We start from the raw sequence: 21,837 nt of genomic DNA, 5'->3' as shown, positions 1-21,837 counted from the left end.
TTTTCTAATAAGATGACGCCGCGCCCGTTATGCCAATTTAGAAAAAAATCGGTCATCGCGCAGGAACTGTGCATTTTTCCACACCAAATTTCAACAAAATCGGTTCAGTGGTTTGGGCGTGAAGAGTTAACAGACAGACACACTTTCGCATTCATAATAATATTATTATCGACGCCTCCGTGGTCTAGTGGTATAGAGCGCGGCTCTTGACTCGGAGGTCGTGGGTCCGATTCCCGCGTTGGAAACATGTTATTTCCAAGTTTGGTTAGGACAATGCAGGCTAATCACCTGATTGTCTGACAAGTAAGATGATCCATGCGTCGGATGGGCATGTAAAAAGTCGGCCCTGCGCCTTATCTCTCGCCAGTCGTGACGGTCTTCCGTCCCACTGGGTTATGAGAGTAAAGGAATCGAGAGTGCTATTGTGTACTGCGCACACACTTGGGCACTATAAAAATACTCCTGCGTAGCTGGCCTGGTTTCAATGAAACCGGCCACCGTCACCGAAACCGGTGTGGGAGCTATTATTATTGTGGATGGATGCGTCTACGCTACGTGGTTACGACAGTCTACGGGCTACGACGTAGCGCGCAAAAGTCGCTACGGCCAATAAATGGTAAATGTATGGCATTAAAATTTGCCACGCGTGGCAAATTACTACGATTACTTATCTGTTTGTTACTTCATCATGGTGAAACCGCTAGACTAGTTTAGATAACATTTGGTTTTAAAATCGAAAACAATTTTAGTTCTGGAAAAGCAAAAGACATAAGATTAAGTCCGTGCCGAAAATAAAACCAAGTTGAAGGCAATTTCTAGAAGTTACTCTATATTACAGAATATTTATATTGCGAAATTTAAAAGGGTGTATTACCTATTTACCCACAAACCATTTAATCGATTGTGATGAATTGTAAACGTCACAAGCTACGCCTCATACAATATATCTGTCAAACTCTTTATGTAATTACAGTTAAGTAGTAATTAATATTCGTCTCTGAGTGTGGTAATTAGCGTTGCTGTGTAATCCATTGTCAGAAAGGGCATAGCTCCTAAATTCGAACTCGAAAGCATTAATCGCATCTCAGGTTAATTTTTGGCCCCCGGAATGTGATAGCTGGTGAAGCCGAATCTTTAAAAGCTTGGGGTGAGCCTGAACCACTCGGGAGTAGGCCGTGTTCATCCGGCCCCCGGTAAATATGATGAATGAAGGATGATGATTGGTCGCGTGTGTTCAAGTCAGTCGGTCCGTCCGTATATGGCGCCTGTATAACTATCGTAATACGTATATTTACACTAGCTGTTGCCCGCGACTTCGTCCGCGTGGACTTCAGTTTATAGCGCGCGATGTCAACAAAATTGGTGTCAAATGCTTTTATAAAAAAACCCTGGTACCCCTTAAATCAATACAGCTGTCCAGTGTGCACACAATAAGTATTTCATTTTTTATATTAAACTTTATATTTTATGCCAAATTTTAAAGCTTATTTAGCCCCCCAATTACACAACTTTACCCATTAACTAGCTATTTATCATTGATAGGTTTAAGGTTACGTCACTGCACAGATAAAGTACTGAGTTATTTAATACCTACCGTAGAATAGATCAACAATCGAAAAAAATCGAAACTTAGATGGAAGATGATACCACCTCTTATAGAAAGACTTTTGAGCAAGCGTCAGCGCGATGTAGAAGACGCACGGCGCCATCTATTATGAATTTTTGGAACTAACTTAATTTGAACAAATTTACGCATTTTCACCCCCTTACAACCCTTTTTTCAGTAAAAAAGTAGCCTATGTCCTTTCTCAGGCTTTAGACTATCTGTATACAAAATTTCATTACAATCGGTTCGGTAGTTTTGGCGTTTGGCGTGAAAGCGAGACTGACGGACAGACAGACAGACAGAGATACTTTCGCATTTATAATATTAGTATAGATTATGTGCACACTGCACAGCTGTTTTTGGGTATTTTGATTAATTAAGGGCCGCGCTACACCGGAATGGCAGCGGCGAGGCGAGCACTTTCAGCGCTGCCATTCCGGTGTAGCGCGGCCCTAAGAGGGGTACCAGTTACCAGGGTTTTAAAAAGTTTTTAAATTTGACACAAATTTTGTTGACACCGCGCGCTATAAACTAAAGTCCACTCGGACGAAGTCGCGGGCAACAGCTAGTTATGAATAAAAACAATATATAATAAAGTAGGTATGATTAGTTCTGTTACAATAATGAAGTAAAAAATAAAACGCCATCTGTTTTCATATATTAGAATTAAAATGTTGATTGCATTGATATATTTTCTGGATGGAATACAGGCCAACACGGTACACTCGAACTCCTTTATTTTAGAGCGCCTTCTGTTGTCAACTCTTCATTTTATATGTTCTTTATTTTATGTGTGTGTTTGTAACTGTGATGTGCGCAATAAAGTATATTCATTCATTCATAATGCATGCATTTCTAATATATTATATTAGAAATGCAGTAGGAGTTCTATAAGATAAGATAGATTGATTATTATTATACCAAGTGATAATATTATTAAACACATTATTCTAACGTATTAAAAACTATAAACAAATACATAATAACTAATTATAAGTATGATTAGTTCTATGTTACAATGAAGTAAAAAATAAAACGTCATCTGTTGAATCGTATTAGAACTAAAAAGTTCATTGCATCGATATATTTCTGGATTTTTTATAATATTATACATAAAATATATTTAAGATTTTTGAAATATTATTTTAATACACATCCAAGACCCAGGAACATTGAAAACTTTTTGTTCCGCCTGCGGGACTCGAACCCAGGACCCCCGGGATGAGCGCTGGCCACGCGCAATGCGAATTAATTTTCATCGATATTTTCATGGAAATAAGATATTTTCCCACATCAAAATGTAGCCTATGTCCTTTCTCAGACTCTAGAATAACTGTGTACAAAATTTCATTGCAATCGGTTCAGTAGTTTTGGCGTGAAAGCGAGACAGACAGATACAGAAGACAGACAGAGATACTTTCGCATTTATAATATTAGTATGGATACGCGTCACGCGGAAAATTGCACACTGTAACTGTGCCGTGCCGCGTGCCGCGTGCTCCGCTTCGATGCAAATTATACCTTGATTCGGTTGATTTCTGTCAGACATTCCAACAATTACCTACTTAGGTATATTGCAACCAGGCAAAGTAGGTATGCTCCAAAACAGCTATGCTCAACCTGCGGCCCGCCGGGACTTTGTCAGTGGCCCGCGTGAATTTACTTATGGCCTGCCGATGGCCATAAGTAAATTCATCGTTAAAGTTGACTTTGCATTATAGCACTTTTTTAGCACTTTTAAATTGCAAATTTTGAAGAACGTTATTTTTAACCCCAAAAATTTTGATTGCGGCCCGCGACACCAAGAACAAAACGTTTGTGGCTCGTACAAAAAAAGATTAAGTACCACTGTTCTAAAAGGAGAACGAGGTAAACGCAAGAAAAGTCTATCTTTGAATTTAAAAATATATAAAGGGCGTGGTACACTTTCTTGAAATAACGTAACCTGATAGAAAATTCGGAAGACAGAGAGAGAGTATGCCGTCGGCACGACGCTGGTAGAAGAAGGTGGCTCTGCTGTTTTGTTTTCATTTCCACCGGCACTTCCAGAATGCAACCAATTATTTCTTTCATATTCTTGCACTAACTGGTGTGACCTGGAGATTTTAAGACTTGCCACTTACACGATATTAAACTTACATTAAAAAATCGGCCAAGTGCGAGTCGGACTCGCGCACGAAGGGTTCCGTACCGTTATAGAGCGAAAATAAGGAAAAAATGTGTTTTTTTGTATGGCAGCCCCCTTAATTGTTTATTTTATTTTAATTTTATTATTTATTTATTATTTTTGTGAAAATTTCAAGTGTCTTTATGTTGCCATTATGGATTACGAGCCAAAAAGACCAAAAAAATAACGTTTGTTGTATGGGAGTAAATATTAACTTTATTTTGTTTTTAGTATTTGTTGCTATATCGGCACCAGAAATACATAATCTGTGAAAATTTTAGAAGTCTAGCTATAGCGGTTCTTGAGTTACAGCCTGGACACAGACAGACAGACGGACAGGCATACGGACAGACAGACAGACGGATAGACATCGAAGTCTCAGTAAAAGGGTCCCGTTTTTACCCTTTGGGTACGGAACCCTAAAAACGAGAATAGTTTTCATGGTATATCGAACCTGTTCAATATTACATTAGTGCACGCAGGTCTACTGAGTACTGTACAAATCAAATCGACATTTTAATTCACTTTCGACAGCAATTAGGTGTGACCACGGTGTGACGTAGTGTAGTACTAAGTGTGAAGGCATATTAAGGCAAATAGAAATTATTTCTAAAACAGTACATTTGTCCGTGACAAGCTGACAAAAACTTTTCTCGGGACTCAGGGTATCTTCATGTGCAATTAATCAGTTAAGATCAGATCGTTGCAACAGTTTACGCGTGACATGGAAATATAAAAAAATGTTATATAATAAACTAATGAAAAATTAATAGTGTGAAAAGAAAAGGATAGAGGGATGTCCTGGATCTGTCAAACATAGGAGTCCCTCGACGACCGGCCGGTCTACCTCAAAAGGGATTAGGGACCGGACTTCCACCAAAATAAGGGAACGCTTCAGCAAGCATTCCCATCCTTACGAAACTTTAGAGGTTTAGACGCCGCCGCACTCCCCTCCTACGCCGGCCCATCCATTAACCATCGCCGTATTGTTTCAGGTCCGGGACTGATAGACGAATTGGAAGCGTTCATGGCCCCCGTCGGCGAGGGATGTTACCCGCCCCCGCCGCTAGACGCGCGCCGCATTGGGTAAGTCAATACAGTAATTACGAGTAGTTTATAAGGGTAGAATTATCGTAATTGGGATCTATTATGTGTAAATGAAAAAAATACGGCATATACCTACATGGGTAAAAACCGCGAACAATTTTCTCTTCTTCATCAAAGATCGGTCGAATTTCGAAATTCGGTCAAACCGGAGGAGGCAATAGGTGCACGCTTCCAAATGTTCCAATAACGTGTGCTAGAAGTGGACCTAGAAATTAAATATTGCACCTTCTCCCTTTTATTTTTGCCAAGTTATGCGTAGCACTGGCCTATTATAAGATTTCGTTTACGCAGTTTACGACTATTAACCATGTTCTTTCCGACCATACACACTCTTGATTCAATATTGATTTATCTTTCTCTATTCGCAAATTATGTGTGTTGTAATTATGTTGCGCAAAACTCACGTATCCGCTTTTCAGGGGCCACCAATTACCAGAAAGTCCACCAGATTCCGGCTCAGAGAATCCATACAGTCCAGAAACCCAGGTGTCGCACACCATAGCGGTCTCCCAGACCGTGCTGGGCGCGGACTACATGCTGGTGCCCGAGCACATCAACCACGAGATACTCCACAACGACTACATCTACGAGGAGCTGAAGGACGACGAGGCTCTGAGGACCGACCTCAACGATGTGGTCGTCCTGCCCCAGGACAACATGGACCTGGGGCTACGGACGGTCCGGCACGACCTGGCCATTGACCAGTACAGGTATCCTGAGCTGGACCAGGGGATGCTGAACCCGCAGCTGGTGACTCTAGACCAAGAGCCCCTCACGCCGGTCTACACGAGTCTCCAGGAGCCCAGCGGCAAGAAGAGAAAGCTGACGGAGAGCTCCCAAGTCAAGTGTGAACCTGGTGAGTTGAGAATTTGAAGGTTAGGTTAGGTTAGGCTTGATTTTTTTTTTATAAAATAGGGGGCAAACGAGCAAACGGGTCACCTGATGGAAAGCAACTTCCGTTGCCCATGGACACTCGGAAGAGCTGCAGGTGCGTTGCCGGCCTTTAAAGAGGTATAGGGTAATAAGGTGGGGGAGGGCAAGGAAGGGAATAGGAAAGGGTAGAGAAGGGAATAGGGTAGGAGATTGGGGCCTCCGGTAAACTCACTTCTCTCGGCGAAACACATTAACTACACAGCGCAACTCGCAAGCGCTGTTTCACGCCGGTTTTCTGTGATCCCGTGGTATTTCTTCAGTCGAGCCGGCCCATTCGTGCCGAAGAAGGCTCTCCCACGTAAAAACTTATAACATTTGTATGTGTATTTTTATTTTGTACGGTAGCTAATGGGTTGCGCGTATCGTAAGCGTAACCAATAAAATGAACATGAACATTTATTGCGGTCATATACTTTGAATACCTGTAACAAAACATATAAGCACATAATATTTTAGATTACATTATAAGAATAGGTGCTAAAATTAATATGGTTATAAAAATATTATCCAGTTGTAAAATGGTCTGCAATTTAATTGTAAAAAGGGCAACTTTAGACACTTGTGACTAGATTCTTCCGAAGTCATTACGACTATTTATGATCCTTTGATGTTTTAAGTTTTAACCTGCTGTTTACCTGTAGCGGCGCTGTCGCCGGAGATCTCCGCGCGGCCGCCGCCGTCGGTGGACGGTTCGGAGGCGGGGGATGACTCGCCACTCCAGTGCATCCGGTTCGTGCTATTCCAGCAGAACACCTGGCACGCGCTCTACGACTGCAATCTCAAGATACTGTGAGTATATCCAACATTGTGATCATTCGATACGGTCTTCTCAACTTTGGCAAATCACAGGTCGATTACGAGAGGACATATTTGCCAGCTAGTGCATTCATGGGCGAAGGTGATGAGGGTATTTGAGAATTAGGTCCTAACTCCTAAGCTACTGTTGAACGTGAATTCTGTAGGGATCTTGGTTGTATTAGGACCCGAACCTTAAGTGACATTTTGGCAAGCAATGCGAAAATGTCAATTAAGTCTACGTCGAGAGGTGATGGAGATATATTTTATGATAAGCGTTGCACTGTAAACCGTCCCACGTAATCTACTGTTTTTTATGATGCTTATTCAACGTTTTCTACAGCCCCCCACCGTCGTACATAGTCGGCGCCGACAAGGGGTTCAACTTCTCGCAGATAGACGAGGCTTTCGTCTGCCAGAAGAAGAATCACTTCCAGGTGACCTGCCAGATCCAGCTGCAGGGGGAGGCACACTATGTCAAGACCGCAGACGGATTCAAGAAGATCAATAACTTCTGCTTACACTTCTATGGGGTTAAAGTAAGTACACACTTGAGTAGTGTTTAAGTAATCAACCAAACACAAAGATATAATATAACAAAGTATGGCATTTAATGTTTCTAATAATTATTAATTTATTATTGAAACTCTTCGAGCAACACTGTAGACAATTGACACACTATAAGTTTTCAGCTTTTATTTTTGATTAAGTATTTATTTTTTTCTTTTTCTTTTATATTTTAGGCAGAAGATCCAAATCAAGAGGTCCGGATAGAACAAAGCCAGTCGGACCGAACGAAGAAGCCTTTTCATCCAGTGCCGTGAGTAACTCCATTTTCAGGAAAACTACAACTTTGAGGACAATTGCTAAGAAGCCAGTTACTATACTAATGGGCGGCAACGATGTAACTGTACAGTTTAGCCATAATTGTCAATTATGGCTGAACTGTACAATTACAATCATGTAATAAAGTACTGGAGTCTGGAGCTTCATTTGTCATACTGTACCACTCGAATCAACGCATGTCTTTGTCTCTCTGTTCTGCAACCGAACTACGCATTTCTGTGCTTATGTTTTTTCCATCCTCCTCCCTCCAGCATAGAGCTGCGTCGCGAGGGCGCCAAGGTGACAGTGGGGCGGCTGCACTTCGCGGAGACGACCAACAACAACATGCGCAAGAAGGGGCGGCCGAACCCCGACCAGCGCCACTTCCAGCTGGTGGTGGCGCTGCGGGCGCACACCGCGCACGCCGACTACATGATCGCCGCACACGCCAGCGACAGGATCATCGTCAGGGTGGGTGTTGGAAACTGTAACCCGCTTACTAAAAGATCTTTTATCTTCTTTTTTGAACACCACTCACATCGGAGTGGTGTTCAAAAAAGAAGATCTTCCGACCGAGCGAGATAGCATGCTCGGTCGGGCTATCTGACGTCATTTCAGACGTTCTTGCCGTTCTCCGAACCGCCGCGAGTTGACGATATAGATTAATATATATATATATATATATATATATATATATATATATATATATATATATATATATATATATATATTTTATGAAATAAGAGGGCAAACGAGCAAACGGGTCACCTGATGGAAAGCAACTTCCGTCGCCCATGGACACTCGCAGCATCAGAAGAGCGGCAGGTGCGTTGCCGGCCTTTTAAGAGTAATAGGGGAGGGAAGGGAAGGGAATAGGGTAGGTTAGGGAAGGAAATAGGGTAGTGGATTGGGCCTCCGGTAAAATCACTCACTCGGCGAAACACAGCGCAAGCGCTGTTTCACGCCGGTTTTCTGTGAGAACGTGGTATTTCTCCGGTCGAGCCGGCCCATTCGTGCCGAAGCATGGCTCTCCCACGTATAATGCTATAGTTCTGGAGCTGGGAGCATCACCATAGTGACAAGAATGTCACGAATTTCGGCTTTAAATTGACAAAGTTTCACTCCTCCTGTACACTACATGCCATGCGACAGCTACGAGGCTAAGAAGAGAGCCATTAAAGGCGTATAACAATTGGCCCACAACTCTGATATGTTGTTCCCCAGGCGTCGAACCCCGGGCAGTTCGAGTCGGACTGCGGCGAGGGGTGGTGGCAGCGCGGCGCGGCGGAGAACAGCGTGCACTACAGCGGCCGCGTCGGCATCAACACCGACAGACCGGACGAGGCCTGCGTCATACATGGTCTGTTCCACTATATAGTTATCTTAGATACGGTCGATGTCTTGAGATAAGTGTTATGACGCGCATGCGCATCATAATGCTACTCTCAAGACTCGTCCGCAAAATATAAACTACTGAAACTCTAGTCCTTCATCCTTTATAATATGTATACTCACCAGTGAAGTAAGAAGGCGCATTTTAAATGTCCCGACTTGAGATGTTCCGCTTTCGTTACCTTTACGTTTCTTGTTGCCAAAACCTACAGGTAACCTGAAAGTGATGGGTCACATAGTGCACCCGTCGGACGCGCGCGCCAAACACAACATCGAGGAGCTCGACACCGCGCAGCAGCTCAAAAACGTGCAGAACATCAGGGTCGTCAAGTAAGTGTTCTCAGTATAATATTTTGGTTATTACTTTTAAACCTGACCTAAGGGTGGAACCGTTTGGTCTTTGGAGGAGTTTGGGAACCTCTGGTCTACAATTAATAATTGATAGCCCCTTTGATAGAGAGGTTCCTGGGGACCTGGAGGGTTCAAAAATAAAAGGAATAAATGGGGAAGAGGAGATTGGGCTCACGTATTGCTAATTGTACACTCATACTATAGTGCGCACGGAACTAGTTGGCCGCGCCTTAGGTAGGGACAGGGGTGAGGGGGCAGGTTGCTTGCTGCTCGCAACGCACATGAGATTAGACAGCGACCACCAATCTCGAGATATAATTATTTCCGTTTTTTAAAAAACGTATGCACTTTGAATATTATTTCCTTAGATTATCTTTTTATCGGCGGACTCATCTTGTTATTGCAATCTCTTGTGCGTTTTGTCTAAACTAGCCAGAACTGTCAAAATCAAGCGCCCCCGCCTCTCCGTCCCACCGCTCACATAATTATTATCTAAAGCGCGGCCAACTAGTTCCGCGCGCACTATAGCACGTTTTGTAGCTAGGCAAAGGTGCTGGAACAAATTAATTGTCTTGGATTCTGATGTGAATTTGTTGATAGTTTATGTTTTCATTAGTGACTTTCAATTTAACTGGCCAATCAGGACGGTTTATGGATTCATTAATAATCTATAACTCTACTTGACATTGCTTTCGATACTATGTCGCTCGATTGAAATGAATTAAACACATTTCACAAAAAAGTGATTATTTTAAATTGCAAACCTGAAAACTTGAACCTGAACAATAATTTTAAACAATAATTAAAAAAAAATTGTTCAGGTTCAAGTACGACTCGATGTTCGCGGCGCACTCCGGCCTGGTGGGATGGGAGGCGCGAGGGGGCGGAGCGGCGGACACGGGTGTGCTGGCGCAGGAGCTGCGCGCCGTGCTGCCCGACGCAGTGCGCGAGGCCGGCGACGTCACGCTGCCCAACGGCGACACCATACCGCAGTTCCTGGTGGTCAACAAGGTGGGTAGAACGAGGCATAAACACTCTTTAGAACTTTTTGCCCGTTTTCAAATTTTGAACAGCGTGGTTTTTAAATGTTTTTCGGCTGTTTCACACCCTGTCATTGTTGTCCAAGTCACAATAAATGCTGACGCTGGGGTTATTTTGAGTGACAGTTGTTTTGCCAACTTCTTTTTTTTTTGTGAGTTTTTAAATATAATGCAATTTATTGTTTATCCAGTTGTCAACCTGCTGCAATAATCCAACAAAATATATTCACTGGTAATATTAATATGTGCACAGGACCGCATCTTCATGGAGAACCTGGGCGCGGTTAAGGAGCTGTGCAAGGTGACGGGACACCTGGAGTCGCGCATCGACCAGCTGGAGCGCATCAACCGCCGCCTGTGCAAGCGCGCCGTGCAGCGACGCGACAGCCAGAGATCTAGCGGCAGCGAAGGTAGTATAGGCAGCTGATATTACTTTGTTAGCACACCGATGCCGCAAGCAGCAAAAAGGTGGCATCGTAAACTTATGGTTATTGGTATTTGGTAACACTCTACCGTGATTAAATACTGGAAAGAAAAATGTGAATCAATGGTAGCAGAAAAATGATAAAAACTCCCATTGACAAGTTCCGATGGCGTCTCACACTTGTCCAGACAAAACCAAATGAGAAAATTGAAGCCAACAAAAGTTATTGACAAAAGGGGAATCAGAAAGTAAAAAAATATTTTCGGACATTATATAAAAGATTGTAATATAATACAACAATAATATAAGGCTACAAAAAACATTACATGGAATTATTTCAGAATTAATTGTTTCAGATTCGAGATTCTCTGGAATATCAAATATGTCAAAGTCACTTTACAGCGATGGCAACATCACGATAGACCAAATACGTGACATAGCCCGGAGTATTCGCAAGCAGGAGTGTTGCCATAAACTCAGCCACAACTCCCCCAAGTTCACCCGGAAACAGTGCAAACATTGCCAAGGGAATAGCTCCAAGTACGGCAAATATTATAATTATAACAAAACGAGCGCCAAATGCTCTAATAAGTCGGATAAGTTCGAGACAGAAAGCAACTACCCAACTTATGTCAGTACCTTGGATTCGAACATAGATAAGTTGCCAGACGAAAATTTCAGCACGATATCAAGGAAGAAGAACTCTTGTATATGGCTGAGAGATGACAGCTTATATGGCAACTCCAAGCTGCCGTTTTGCTGCCGAAAATACAAGTATGATGATCCAAGCGGAGAGTTAATATCAAACAAATATCTACAAATTATAATCACAATCCTTATTTTTGTCATGGCTGTTTGGTGAGTAACGATTAATGCTTATTAAATTTTGAATTATGATATAGAAAAGATCTATTAACATCTCATTGCCTAATATAATAACGATCTACCAATAACGTAGACATAATATACCAATAGCTTATCCCTGTGCACGCGAACCCGCCCCGCTCACTCCTCCTACCAATGGTACCCAAGAATTGCGCATTCTTCTTAAATTTTTGTCGAGTGCTTTGTAGCGGCCTTATTCACAGTTACTGTCCTTCACTCTCAAGCGACATTTCAAACGTAATAGGATAAAGACGGCATATTTTATAATGAACGTTGATTAGTAATATGGTTGTTTCTGTCAGTCTGGTGGTGATGTCGGCGCTGTACTTCCGCGAGCACCAGCAGCTGGTGAGCCTGCGCGAGAGCCGCACGGAGAAGGCGCCGCGCGCGCCGCCCTACAAGCAGCGACCCACAGACCTCAACCGTATACAGGTATATATATATATATATATATATATAATATCGAATTTGAGTATAGGGCTTACATTCTACTAATTGAATGGTGGAAACCACACAGTGAAGTAATGCAATGAGGGTTATATGGCGCTATGTAGCCGTCAGGACTCGTGTCAAATTTCGTGTCAGAGTTCAGACAGACATAAGACAGCTATATCGTGACACGTGGAAGTCATTTCATGACATATGACAACTGTTTGACACGAAAATTGACACGATAGATCTGACGGCTACATAGCGCCATGCAACCATCATTGCACATTATATTTTTTTATATTCATAACATCTCTGACGTCGAATACTTCCTACTCCACGTACCCTTCTTCTAATTAATTTCGTTGCGGGTCCCCAAAAAATTTAACATGTCTTTCGGGGTCCCTGAGATCATGTCAAAGGATTTTTGTGGTTGGATACCGCTGCCGATCCTGGATTACATGAGTGGAGAGCAGTGGTAGGCCAATGCCCGTTAAAAATTATAGAGATGTCTTTCTTTGCCTTAGTTTAAAACAATAAACATCACTACATAGTATAAAACAAAGTCGCTTTTTTTCCCCTGTGTCCCTTTGTTCCCTTTAATCTTTAAATTTACGCAACAGATTTTGATGTGGTTTACTTTAATAGATAGAGTGATTCAAGAGGAAGGTTTATAAGTATAATAACATTCAGTAGATAAATACTGTTGTTTCTAATGTGATGTCATAAATAATTAACATTTTTTCCGCTTACATTGCAAACGCAGGCAGAACCCTACGAGATTTATCAAAATGATGTAGTAACTAGTACTATGCAAAGGTCTACAGAAAACTTCGCAATGGTATATTATGTCTATCTCCTATGGATATCCCACAATAACATTTTTCTGTCATTTACTTTTAACATTACCTATTTGAGTAATGGCAAATTTTCGAAGCGATTTTAACCAATACGGCATTAATCCTTATTCAATTAAATACTTTTAAATATATTATTGATTTAATATAGATCTATATGGCCCTTTACAGCATACTTATATGATTTAAATGAATATTTTCGAAGATATTACAAATTAATAAATTGCGGGACGTAGCTTTTGCGGCGGTACCGACCAATGCGGGCCACGGGTAGTAATAATTATAAATCAAAACGACTGAATTGATTTTTAACATTTTTTCAGTGAGTGACATAGGCTATATATTTTGTACCCGTGCGAATCCGGGGAGGGTCGTTAGTTCAATATAAAATACACCATGGGGGTGAGCCAAGATCTTTTCTTTATCGCTTCTTTATAGAATCGCCGATCAAAATGTATGGAATTGACATAAGACGAATCTAACATTAACGTCATAATAATTAATGAACGCATATGTCAATCCCATACATTTTCATTATTCAAATTCAAATTCAAAATTCTTTATTAAGCATACAATAATATACAATAGTATAAAAGCTAGGTAGCGTACATCACGTCGTCTAATTTTATTTATTTACTTTAATAAGGTTCACCAACAGTACATACATTGATACACATATAAAATAATTAAGCAAAGTAAAGATCTGATGTATGTACCAATTATAGGCGTACACATATAATCCCATGCTAAGTAAAAACTTGTGTTATGGCAATCAGACAACGGATGCACGCCGAACAATTTTATCCTAATATATGTATAATATTATTTACACATTCACACACACAATCACGTAAAGTCTCTTTCGGCGACGTGATGCGCGCTTCGTTCGGGAGCCTCCCCCGGAACCTCCGGTAGACTACATTATCATATCATACATTGTCATTAATTTTGTTCGACGATTCTATAAAGAAGCGACAGCAAAAAGTTTTGGCTTAATGGCCAGATAATATTATTGTGGAAATCTTGTTATGCAGACAACATAATGCATAAAAATGTTGTGACTTATTGATTGTTTTATTTTCAGTCACTAAAATCTGCCCAACATTTGCCTTTGAAGAAAACAGCAAAAGGTAATTTATAATAATATTTATTATGATTTATGCATTTTATATAATTACTTAATAAGAATGACACATTATAAAATGAAATATCGTCTTGTTTTATGTTGTTCTTAATGTATCAGTTTTAGCCATGTTTTAACGAACAATAAATTTGAATTTTTATTCCGTGGAAAATTTGTGAATGTATAATTAATAAGTAATTCTTTATAATTACTTACTTAATGCAAAGCATAGTTTGGTTGTAACCCTGTAATGAATTATGCTAAATGTTTGTTAGGTGAGGTTAATGTCAACATGTGTTTTATTTCGACCTTACGAAAATACTATTCATTGTATAAAGAATGCATTTTAAAATAGATTCTAGAACAGTGAGTTCAATGTATTGACACCTACGACTTAGTAGATCTTTATATTTAAGAAGATTCGAGAAAGCTACAATGCAAACTTAAGGTTTTTACATCTTGATCGTATGTAAGTAGTACAAAATCAAGAATTATACACCGCCTAGGCCTGTCGGCAGTAGAACTACGGATGTCTTCAATTGACTGATTTCGAGACCTGCTACCAGACACCGTAGTTCGTGTCAGATCCTCAAAGTAAAGTCTCTACCTGTCTCAATTATACACTAATACCCCAAGGATCTATGTCGCAGCTTTCTAGCGCTCGACTCTTTATGCTAGTCTATATCATAAAGAGCGGAAGTTGCTCAGTTGTCATACCCAGTTGGAACTTTAATGCAACATATTAGTCATCTTTCAGATTGGTATTTACTCGTTATGTAGGTAATGAATTTATTACAGAGAAAGGCACGCACAAGACGACGCCGGAGTACGTGACGTCGACGCCGGACGCGTACGCATCCATGGCCGCCCTGCACGCCACCAAGAACTACGTCAAGAGTGTGCTGCGTAAGTTATTACATATTATTATGATTAGTGATTACACTATTTTTAACCTACTTACAAAAAAAGGATGTTATTTGCGATACGGCGCTGCAACGCAGTGTTGTGGCCTGGCCCTAATTGCTTTTATAAATTAAAACTTACATGAAGAACATCAACATTTTTATTTGCCTCGAAAAGTGAGCTAACTTTAAACCATTTGTTTAACAAGTTATAAGCTTTACAAAAACGATATATTAAATCCTTGAACAGGGTCGTTGTGGATATTGAGGATGTATAGTCAAAAGTATTCGACGTAGCACAAATATTCATAGAAATTATTTGTATCCAAATATGTCATTATTAAACGTTATCATCGCCTCACGAATAGACTATACTCCATACTCTATAGCACTCGCTAATATCAGCGCTATGTTGGCAGACATGGAGGCGAGTTCCCCGCGGCCGGCGGCGGTGGTGTCGGCGTCGCGGCGCGCTGACGTCATCGGCCGCTGCGACGCGCTGCGCAGCGACAACGAGCTCGACGCCGACTGCCAGGTACGTTCAACATTGTGTAATGTGTTACTGAGCGTACACTCATGAACCAAATAATATGTTGCGTTTATAACTGACGCATTCAGAGACATTTAATGATGATTAAACTTTAATTTAATGAAGAGTTTAACAGAAAAAGTATGTGGCCTATGTCAAAATCTTCATCTAATTACCTTTAAGTAGTTAATATTCGCCTCTGATTTAAACACTAATCATCACTTAGTCATTATTTTGCGGAGTGTGAGCAAATTGTGTGCTATATAATACGCTCAATGAATCATAAAAGCAATAATTTTGCTTAATTTTCTGTCTTTTATGTTACCATCAATTTAGAGCACACGCAAGCGCGCCAGTAACGCGCGCTTGCATGTGTACGCTTCAATAGAATCCGGGGTTCTCAAAACGCGCGTTAGCAAAGCGTGCGCTTCAAAACGCCCAATGTGTACTTGCTCTTATATATCTCTCACTTTTTCACGCTGCAAAGGATTATGAGATAATGAGGTGGATTTTACACGCTTTAGTAAGTTTATGTCTCACTGTTGTAATTTTACAAATACAACTGCCATGTAATATGTTTGATTGCTAGAATATCAATATATTTTCTACACAGTCATCCTGTGGACTCGACACACCTCAGAGCTACGACAGCCAAGAGCCGTTCGAAGCCAACTCGGACAAGGAAGTGAACGAAACGAGGCCCCCGGAGCCTCCCAAAGACAAGGTACCGCTCACCCCAGTCATCCCAGAGAAGAACAACTCGGATCCCGAGCTCGGACCCAACGCACTCAAACTGGAGAAGGAATCCTTCAAACTAAAGGAGGAGAATTTGGCGGAATCAAACTACGTGATACCGAACAAAAACATCACTGAATCGAGACTGAAGAGAGAGGTCAGAGAGACCAACCCGGAGGATATCATTGTAGAACAGTCTGAGGAATTAAGTCCACAAGGTAAGTCGTCTATGTGCAATCTACTAATAAAAAGATCCACACTGCGACTTGTCTATGGAATCTGGGGGCACGGCAGTGCCCCCGCCAAGTCGAGCAAAAAAGCGGCACGGCCGTACCATCCTTTTCTCGAACCAATTCAGGCTCTTTTTGACACCCTATTACTTCATTGTGGATAAACCAACAAGCCTGAATTTTCAGTTGCTAAGCAAGCGTTGTATAAACATGGTATATTTAAAATTTCATTCAATTTGAACCAGTAGTTTAAGAGCTGTAACTTGTTAAAGTTTCTTAATTTTGTCACTGATTGACTGACTGACTGACCGATCACCAAAAGTCTAAGGCACTTCTAGCAGATATAGAACCTTCAAATTTAGAATATAATTTGTGTTTAGTGTCTAAATCAAGGAAAAAATGAAATATTTCAAAATTTTGAATTTGAAAAATGTATAGGATTACAAAGTTACATTTGCGGATTATGAATCATTGTACCCGTACCATCAATATCTCCGGTTTATCGTCGGTAGAGAGATATCTAGCTAGTGTTTAGTGTCTTAATTAAGGGAAACTTTCTCTAACTTCGTTCGCAGTCTTAGCGTGATAGAATGTAGCCTATAGCCTTCCTCAATCAATGGGCTATCCAACAGTAAAATAATTTTTCAAATCGGACCAGTAGTTCCTGAGATTAGCGCGTTCAAACAAACAAAAAACAAACTCTGCAGAATTATAATATTAGTATAGATTAGTATGGATATTGGATAGTCATAAAAGGCAAGTAGTGTAGTAATACTGTATACATAATGATTATATTATTATTCATTGTTAGTTTTATTTGTATAGTAGTAAAAGGTACCAAAAAGGAGAGAAAGTAGGACTCTACAAAAAGAAGTGAGATACCATCAAAAACATCCTGTAAAAAAACCAAGTCTCGCAACTCAGTTTACCGTAAAAATTTATGAGATCCATGCAATACCAAGTCGGTTAATTTATTCAGTCCCTACCTAGGGGACCTTCTGTCTCAACTTATTACGTAAGTTATTATCATATCAATATTAAAAATCTTTTACGTTTTAAATAAATAGATCGACTTGGACATCGCATGAAAACACAATGTACCGTATCTTACAATTTATATGTCCAAGCGATGTCCAAGTCGATCTATTTATTTAAAACGTAAAAGATTTTTAATATTGATATGATAATAACTTACGTAATAAGTTGAGTCAGAAGGTCCCCTAGGTAGGGACTGAATAAATTAACCGACTTGGTATTGCATGGATCTCATAAATTTTTACGGTAAACTGAGTTGCGAGACTTGGTTTTTTACAGGATGTTTTTGATGGGATTATATTATCAGACAAGGACAAAGCATTGTATAACTATTTTTATTTTATTAGGAAAACATACAGTGATTTAATTAACAACCTTAAAACTATAACATCTATTTAGACATTTTGGATCGTATATACGACTCATAAAATGTACTCGGAACGAAATAAGAAATTTATTTCAAGTATAAACATTTCATAACTGACATTTAAATATTTTATTTAATATTTATACACAATGAAAATAATTTTGTATTCAGTTTCAGTGTTTTTTACTCATACTCAAGTTATTAAGTTAATGAGACTGTAAACTCAAAATATACGTCTTGTAATTTTAACTATTTAGCATTTGCAATTAACTAGAGTCTACACAGTCTGATGTTATATTTAATTATTAATGCATAATACATTTCATTAAGAAAGCTCGTTATTTTATGTCAGTTCTCTTTACGTTTAAAACTGAACCAAACATTTTATGTTATATTATGTGTGGTATGGTTTGTTATAACTCTAATAAACAAAGCTGCTAGCTTTATATCAACATGATAGTTATACCTTCAGGCATTCCCCTCCTAATAGCAGTTTACTAGATGTCGCCCGCAATTTGCAAAGTTTATTTATCGCACTGTAAGGCTTCAGTCTCGAAATCAGCGGGCAGCGGGGTGGGAGCGGCCGAGCCGTCTAGTACGCCGCGCGCCGCTCGGTTGTCGGGGCCTGTCCATATAAATCTTTATTTTGTCTCGCGCCGCGCCGCTCCCGCCCCGCTGCCCGCTGGTTTCGAGACTGAAGGCTTAGGATACTATCCCATATCTGCATCTCAATACTAAATTTGATTGCCAATAACCACATATTTGCAGAGTGCGAGCACGTGTGGGTGGGCGCGGCGCACAACTGCACGCTGTGGGGCGAGACGGTGTGCGCGCACGCCCGCTACAACTACACGTATGCGCTGCCGCTCGCGCCCTGCCTGCACGCCACGCACCTTGACATACACTTTAAGTAAGTTCTACTATTACCCTCTCAACTTGCTCCTAACGAACCTACATTAGTGTGTTGCTGTCTTTGTCTAATTACGTTGTACGATTACCTACCCCCCTTTTTATCTAATCTATAATGTTTCTTTTACTCATTTGTGATGGTTAAAATTAAATTCAATGTTATGATAAACCTGCCATAAATCATAATATTGACTCTCTTAGAAGAGACGTCTAAGACAGTCAAGAGGGGATTACGTTAAGATCAACCATGTTGTGTTTGGAGTGTCGTCGTTTTTCATACAACTTTTTTTTTTCATTTCCATAAAGAAACTAATTGGGAGCTGCGAGCAGTATTATCGAAATGGTTTTACTGCGTATTTTTTATTTGAATCTATAAAAGTTGCGGTTGAGTCAATTAGATATAATATTTTAGATATTTGATCATCCGCATTTACGTTTCGGCCTGAAACATTTTAATCGAATATTATAATAATTTTATCGTAATTCGTATACCTATATTATGCCATTAGGACAGCGAAGCTTAAGGACGTGCGGCTGTGCGAGTTGTCGTGCAAGTTCGAGGCGGGGTGCGACCGCGAGCGCGCCAAGCCCGCGCCCGCCGGCGACGCGTGGGCCGCGCGCGTGCCCGTCGACTGCAACACCGACCGCCGCATGAAGATACGAGCCAGCTTCACGCCGCTCAAGGTACATCCCCGTTTATATACAGGGCGTAGCAAACTAAGTGACTATACTACTAACAGAGTAGACAGAACTAAGGAGTACCTCGACTTTAAATAATGTCGCTTTTAACAAGTTTCACAATGCTTAGTAACGCATTAGGGCCAACCCACACGTACCACAACCACACGACAACCACAATCAAACGACAACCACACCACGTGGTCGGGTGTATATTTCGTATTGTAAATGAACTGGACCATTCACACGTACCACATTTTGCAGTCGTTGTCGACCACTTGTCAAATACCGACCACATCGCAACCACGGCCGACCACGTCGCAACCACGTCGCATCCACATCGCAACCACAACGTTGCGTCAATGCAACGACAGTGCGCGCACACCGCCCGCGCTCTCTCCCCCCTCCGTTTCATTGACTTTTGTGCGTAACCACATCGCAACCACTGGCGACAACGCAACCACGTCGGCATTTTGTCGGTACCACAACGCAACTACAAAAAGCTGCAGCGACACCATTCACACGTAACCACTGCTCGACGACATTTTGTCGTTGCGATGTCGTGTGGTTGTGGTACGTGTGGGTTGGCTCTTAGTATGGCGCGCGCCGGCCGATATGACATACTACGTCAAACGTATAAACGAGATTACGCTGAGCTTACTATATAAATGGTCACCATTTTCAACTTTTGAAAAGGTCGTAATGTCAATATTTTGACGTTTATACTTTTTATTACTGTACGTAAATATTTTTCTTCTGTTTTTAGGGTTCCGTACTCAACAAGGAACCCTTATAGTTTCGGTATGTCCGTCTGTCTGTCTGTCTGACCGACCGCGGTTTTGCGTAATAGTATATCCACTAAAAAAATGTATTCGGCGAAGTATAAAAGAACTTTTCGTTCAAATTCCTTTGAAAGTAACTGTGATGATGTTGTTAGTAGTGTAAAACACGTTATAAATGTACATTCATTGACCATACAAAATTAAAAAGAACTAGCGGTACTACATAACCCTATATTGCGCGTGTCCCGACACGCACCTGGCCGGTTTTTTTATATATTATGTACCTACTTAAGTATTTTATTCACGTATTCAATTTGCGTCTAGTCCTTTCTGAAAAATGAGGAACACAAACTACTAGAAATATCGTGTCAAACACCTCTAACTTCTAAGTTCGATGCCCTCTATAAATAATGCATAGTAAATTGCTCCATTATATTATAATATGCGTAACTTATGTACAATTTTAGAATGTCACAGATATTTTGTCGTGATATCTATACTCAATAAAGAGAATTTTTGTTTGTATGTTTGCTTGGAATAGGTGAACGGCTGTTAATCATGACGGATGCTTCAAAATCTACCTGATGTTAAGGATGTTAAAGATTTTAACTCTCCTATACTCGGGAAAGAAGATTTCTATAAGAAAAGACATCAACTAAGTTGTATTGAGTATTAATTGGTGATATTTTTTTCAGGAACTATGTCTCATCAGCCATGACAGCAAAACGCCCTTCATAGAGTTCAACATACACATATACAGAGACTGCCGAAATTAGTTTGAGTACTACCTTTATATTTAAATATGTTCTCTCCTTTCAAAACATCAAATTTTTTATAGTAATTGTAGGAACAGCGTAGTTTTTGTATAAATGGCTTAAAATGTTGTAGTATATGATTATATCCAACATTTTAAGCAATAAATTCCAAAAATTGCTTTCACACTGACTGCCGCACCCAGATTTCAATTTAATGAAGAGTTTGACAGAAAATGTAAACGGAGCTTATTTAATCTTCATTTAATTACGGTTAAGTAAATTATATGTGTCATATTTATTTACTTAACTTTAATTGAATGTAGATTTTTAAATAAGCTCCGTTTACTTTTTCTGACAAACGTCATCTGTCAAACTCTTCATTAAATTTAAATTTAATCATCATTAAATGTCTACGAGTGCGGCCGTTAAAGTGATTTTAATGATACTGGCAATCAAGATTACAATTTATTATTGTGTCCAAAACATACTTTTAAAAGTAGAAATAGTTAATTGTTAGTATAATTACGGAACTACTTATTATAATTATATTTAAAAACAAGTATGGGACCTTAAACCAATAATAATAATTAACATCTTCAAAAAGCAATTATGGAGATTGAAGTGTTCTGGCATATTCTATTCTGATAATTTTTATGTAAAAGGCTATTGTCATACTCGAAAATAATTTAATTTTAGCAATTCTTGCTAACAGCAAAGTGTTTATCATGTCCCAATTAATATGCATAATTGCTTTTTGGAAAATTCATATAATTCGGAGTCGCTTGTAAAAATTAGCAATAATATTATCTATAAGGTAAAACACATTCCAAAAGTGCAATTATATGAATATCTCCGTCCGTAACCTCTACAGGGTGCTCAAAATAAATACCTTAAACTAGCGCCCTCTATAAAATTGTTTTATTTTTGTTTCATTTTGTATAATATAACATCAGGTATGTTCTAATCTTCTATAACCGTGGG

The 21,837-nt window shown here is 40.0% G+C and overlaps 1 protein-coding gene across 1 annotated transcript in view; it reads left to right on the top strand.

Moving 5' to 3' along the window:
- LOC121726930 overlaps positions 1-21,102 on the top strand; it is a 52,867-nt gene extending 31,765 nt beyond the window's left edge. The window contains exons 2-20 of the mRNA XM_042114578.1: positions 4,769-4,859; positions 5,300-5,736; positions 6,455-6,602; positions 6,952-7,147; positions 7,352-7,428; positions 7,706-7,904; positions 8,658-8,793; positions 9,038-9,155; positions 9,998-10,187; positions 10,470-10,626; positions 10,997-11,498; positions 11,828-11,957; positions 13,896-13,941; positions 14,733-14,840; positions 15,256-15,371; positions 15,979-16,318; positions 18,501-18,642; positions 19,151-19,325; positions 20,797-21,102. Coding sequence (XP_041970512.1) covers positions 4,769-4,859; positions 5,300-5,736; positions 6,455-6,602; positions 6,952-7,147; positions 7,352-7,428; positions 7,706-7,904; positions 8,658-8,793; positions 9,038-9,155; positions 9,998-10,187; positions 10,470-10,626; positions 10,997-11,498; positions 11,828-11,957; positions 13,896-13,941; positions 14,733-14,840; positions 15,256-15,371; positions 15,979-16,318; positions 18,501-18,642; positions 19,151-19,325; positions 20,797-20,877 — 3,389 coding nt within the window. The 3' untranslated portion in view covers positions 20,878-21,102. The remainder of the gene's footprint in view (positions 1-4,768; positions 4,860-5,299; positions 5,737-6,454; positions 6,603-6,951; positions 7,148-7,351; positions 7,429-7,705; positions 7,905-8,657; positions 8,794-9,037; positions 9,156-9,997; positions 10,188-10,469; positions 10,627-10,996; positions 11,499-11,827; positions 11,958-13,895; positions 13,942-14,732; positions 14,841-15,255; positions 15,372-15,978; positions 16,319-18,500; positions 18,643-19,150; positions 19,326-20,796) is intronic.
- The last annotated feature ends 735 nt before the right edge of the window (positions 21,103-21,837 follow it).

The sequence above is a fragment of the Aricia agestis genome, chromosome 5 (genome assembly GCF_905147365.1).
Source record: "Aricia agestis chromosome 5, ilAriAges1.1, whole genome shotgun sequence".
Taxonomy (NCBI): Eukaryota; Metazoa; Arthropoda; class Insecta; order Lepidoptera; family Lycaenidae; genus Aricia; species Aricia agestis.
This window is presented reverse-complemented; position numbering and strand designations above follow the sequence as displayed.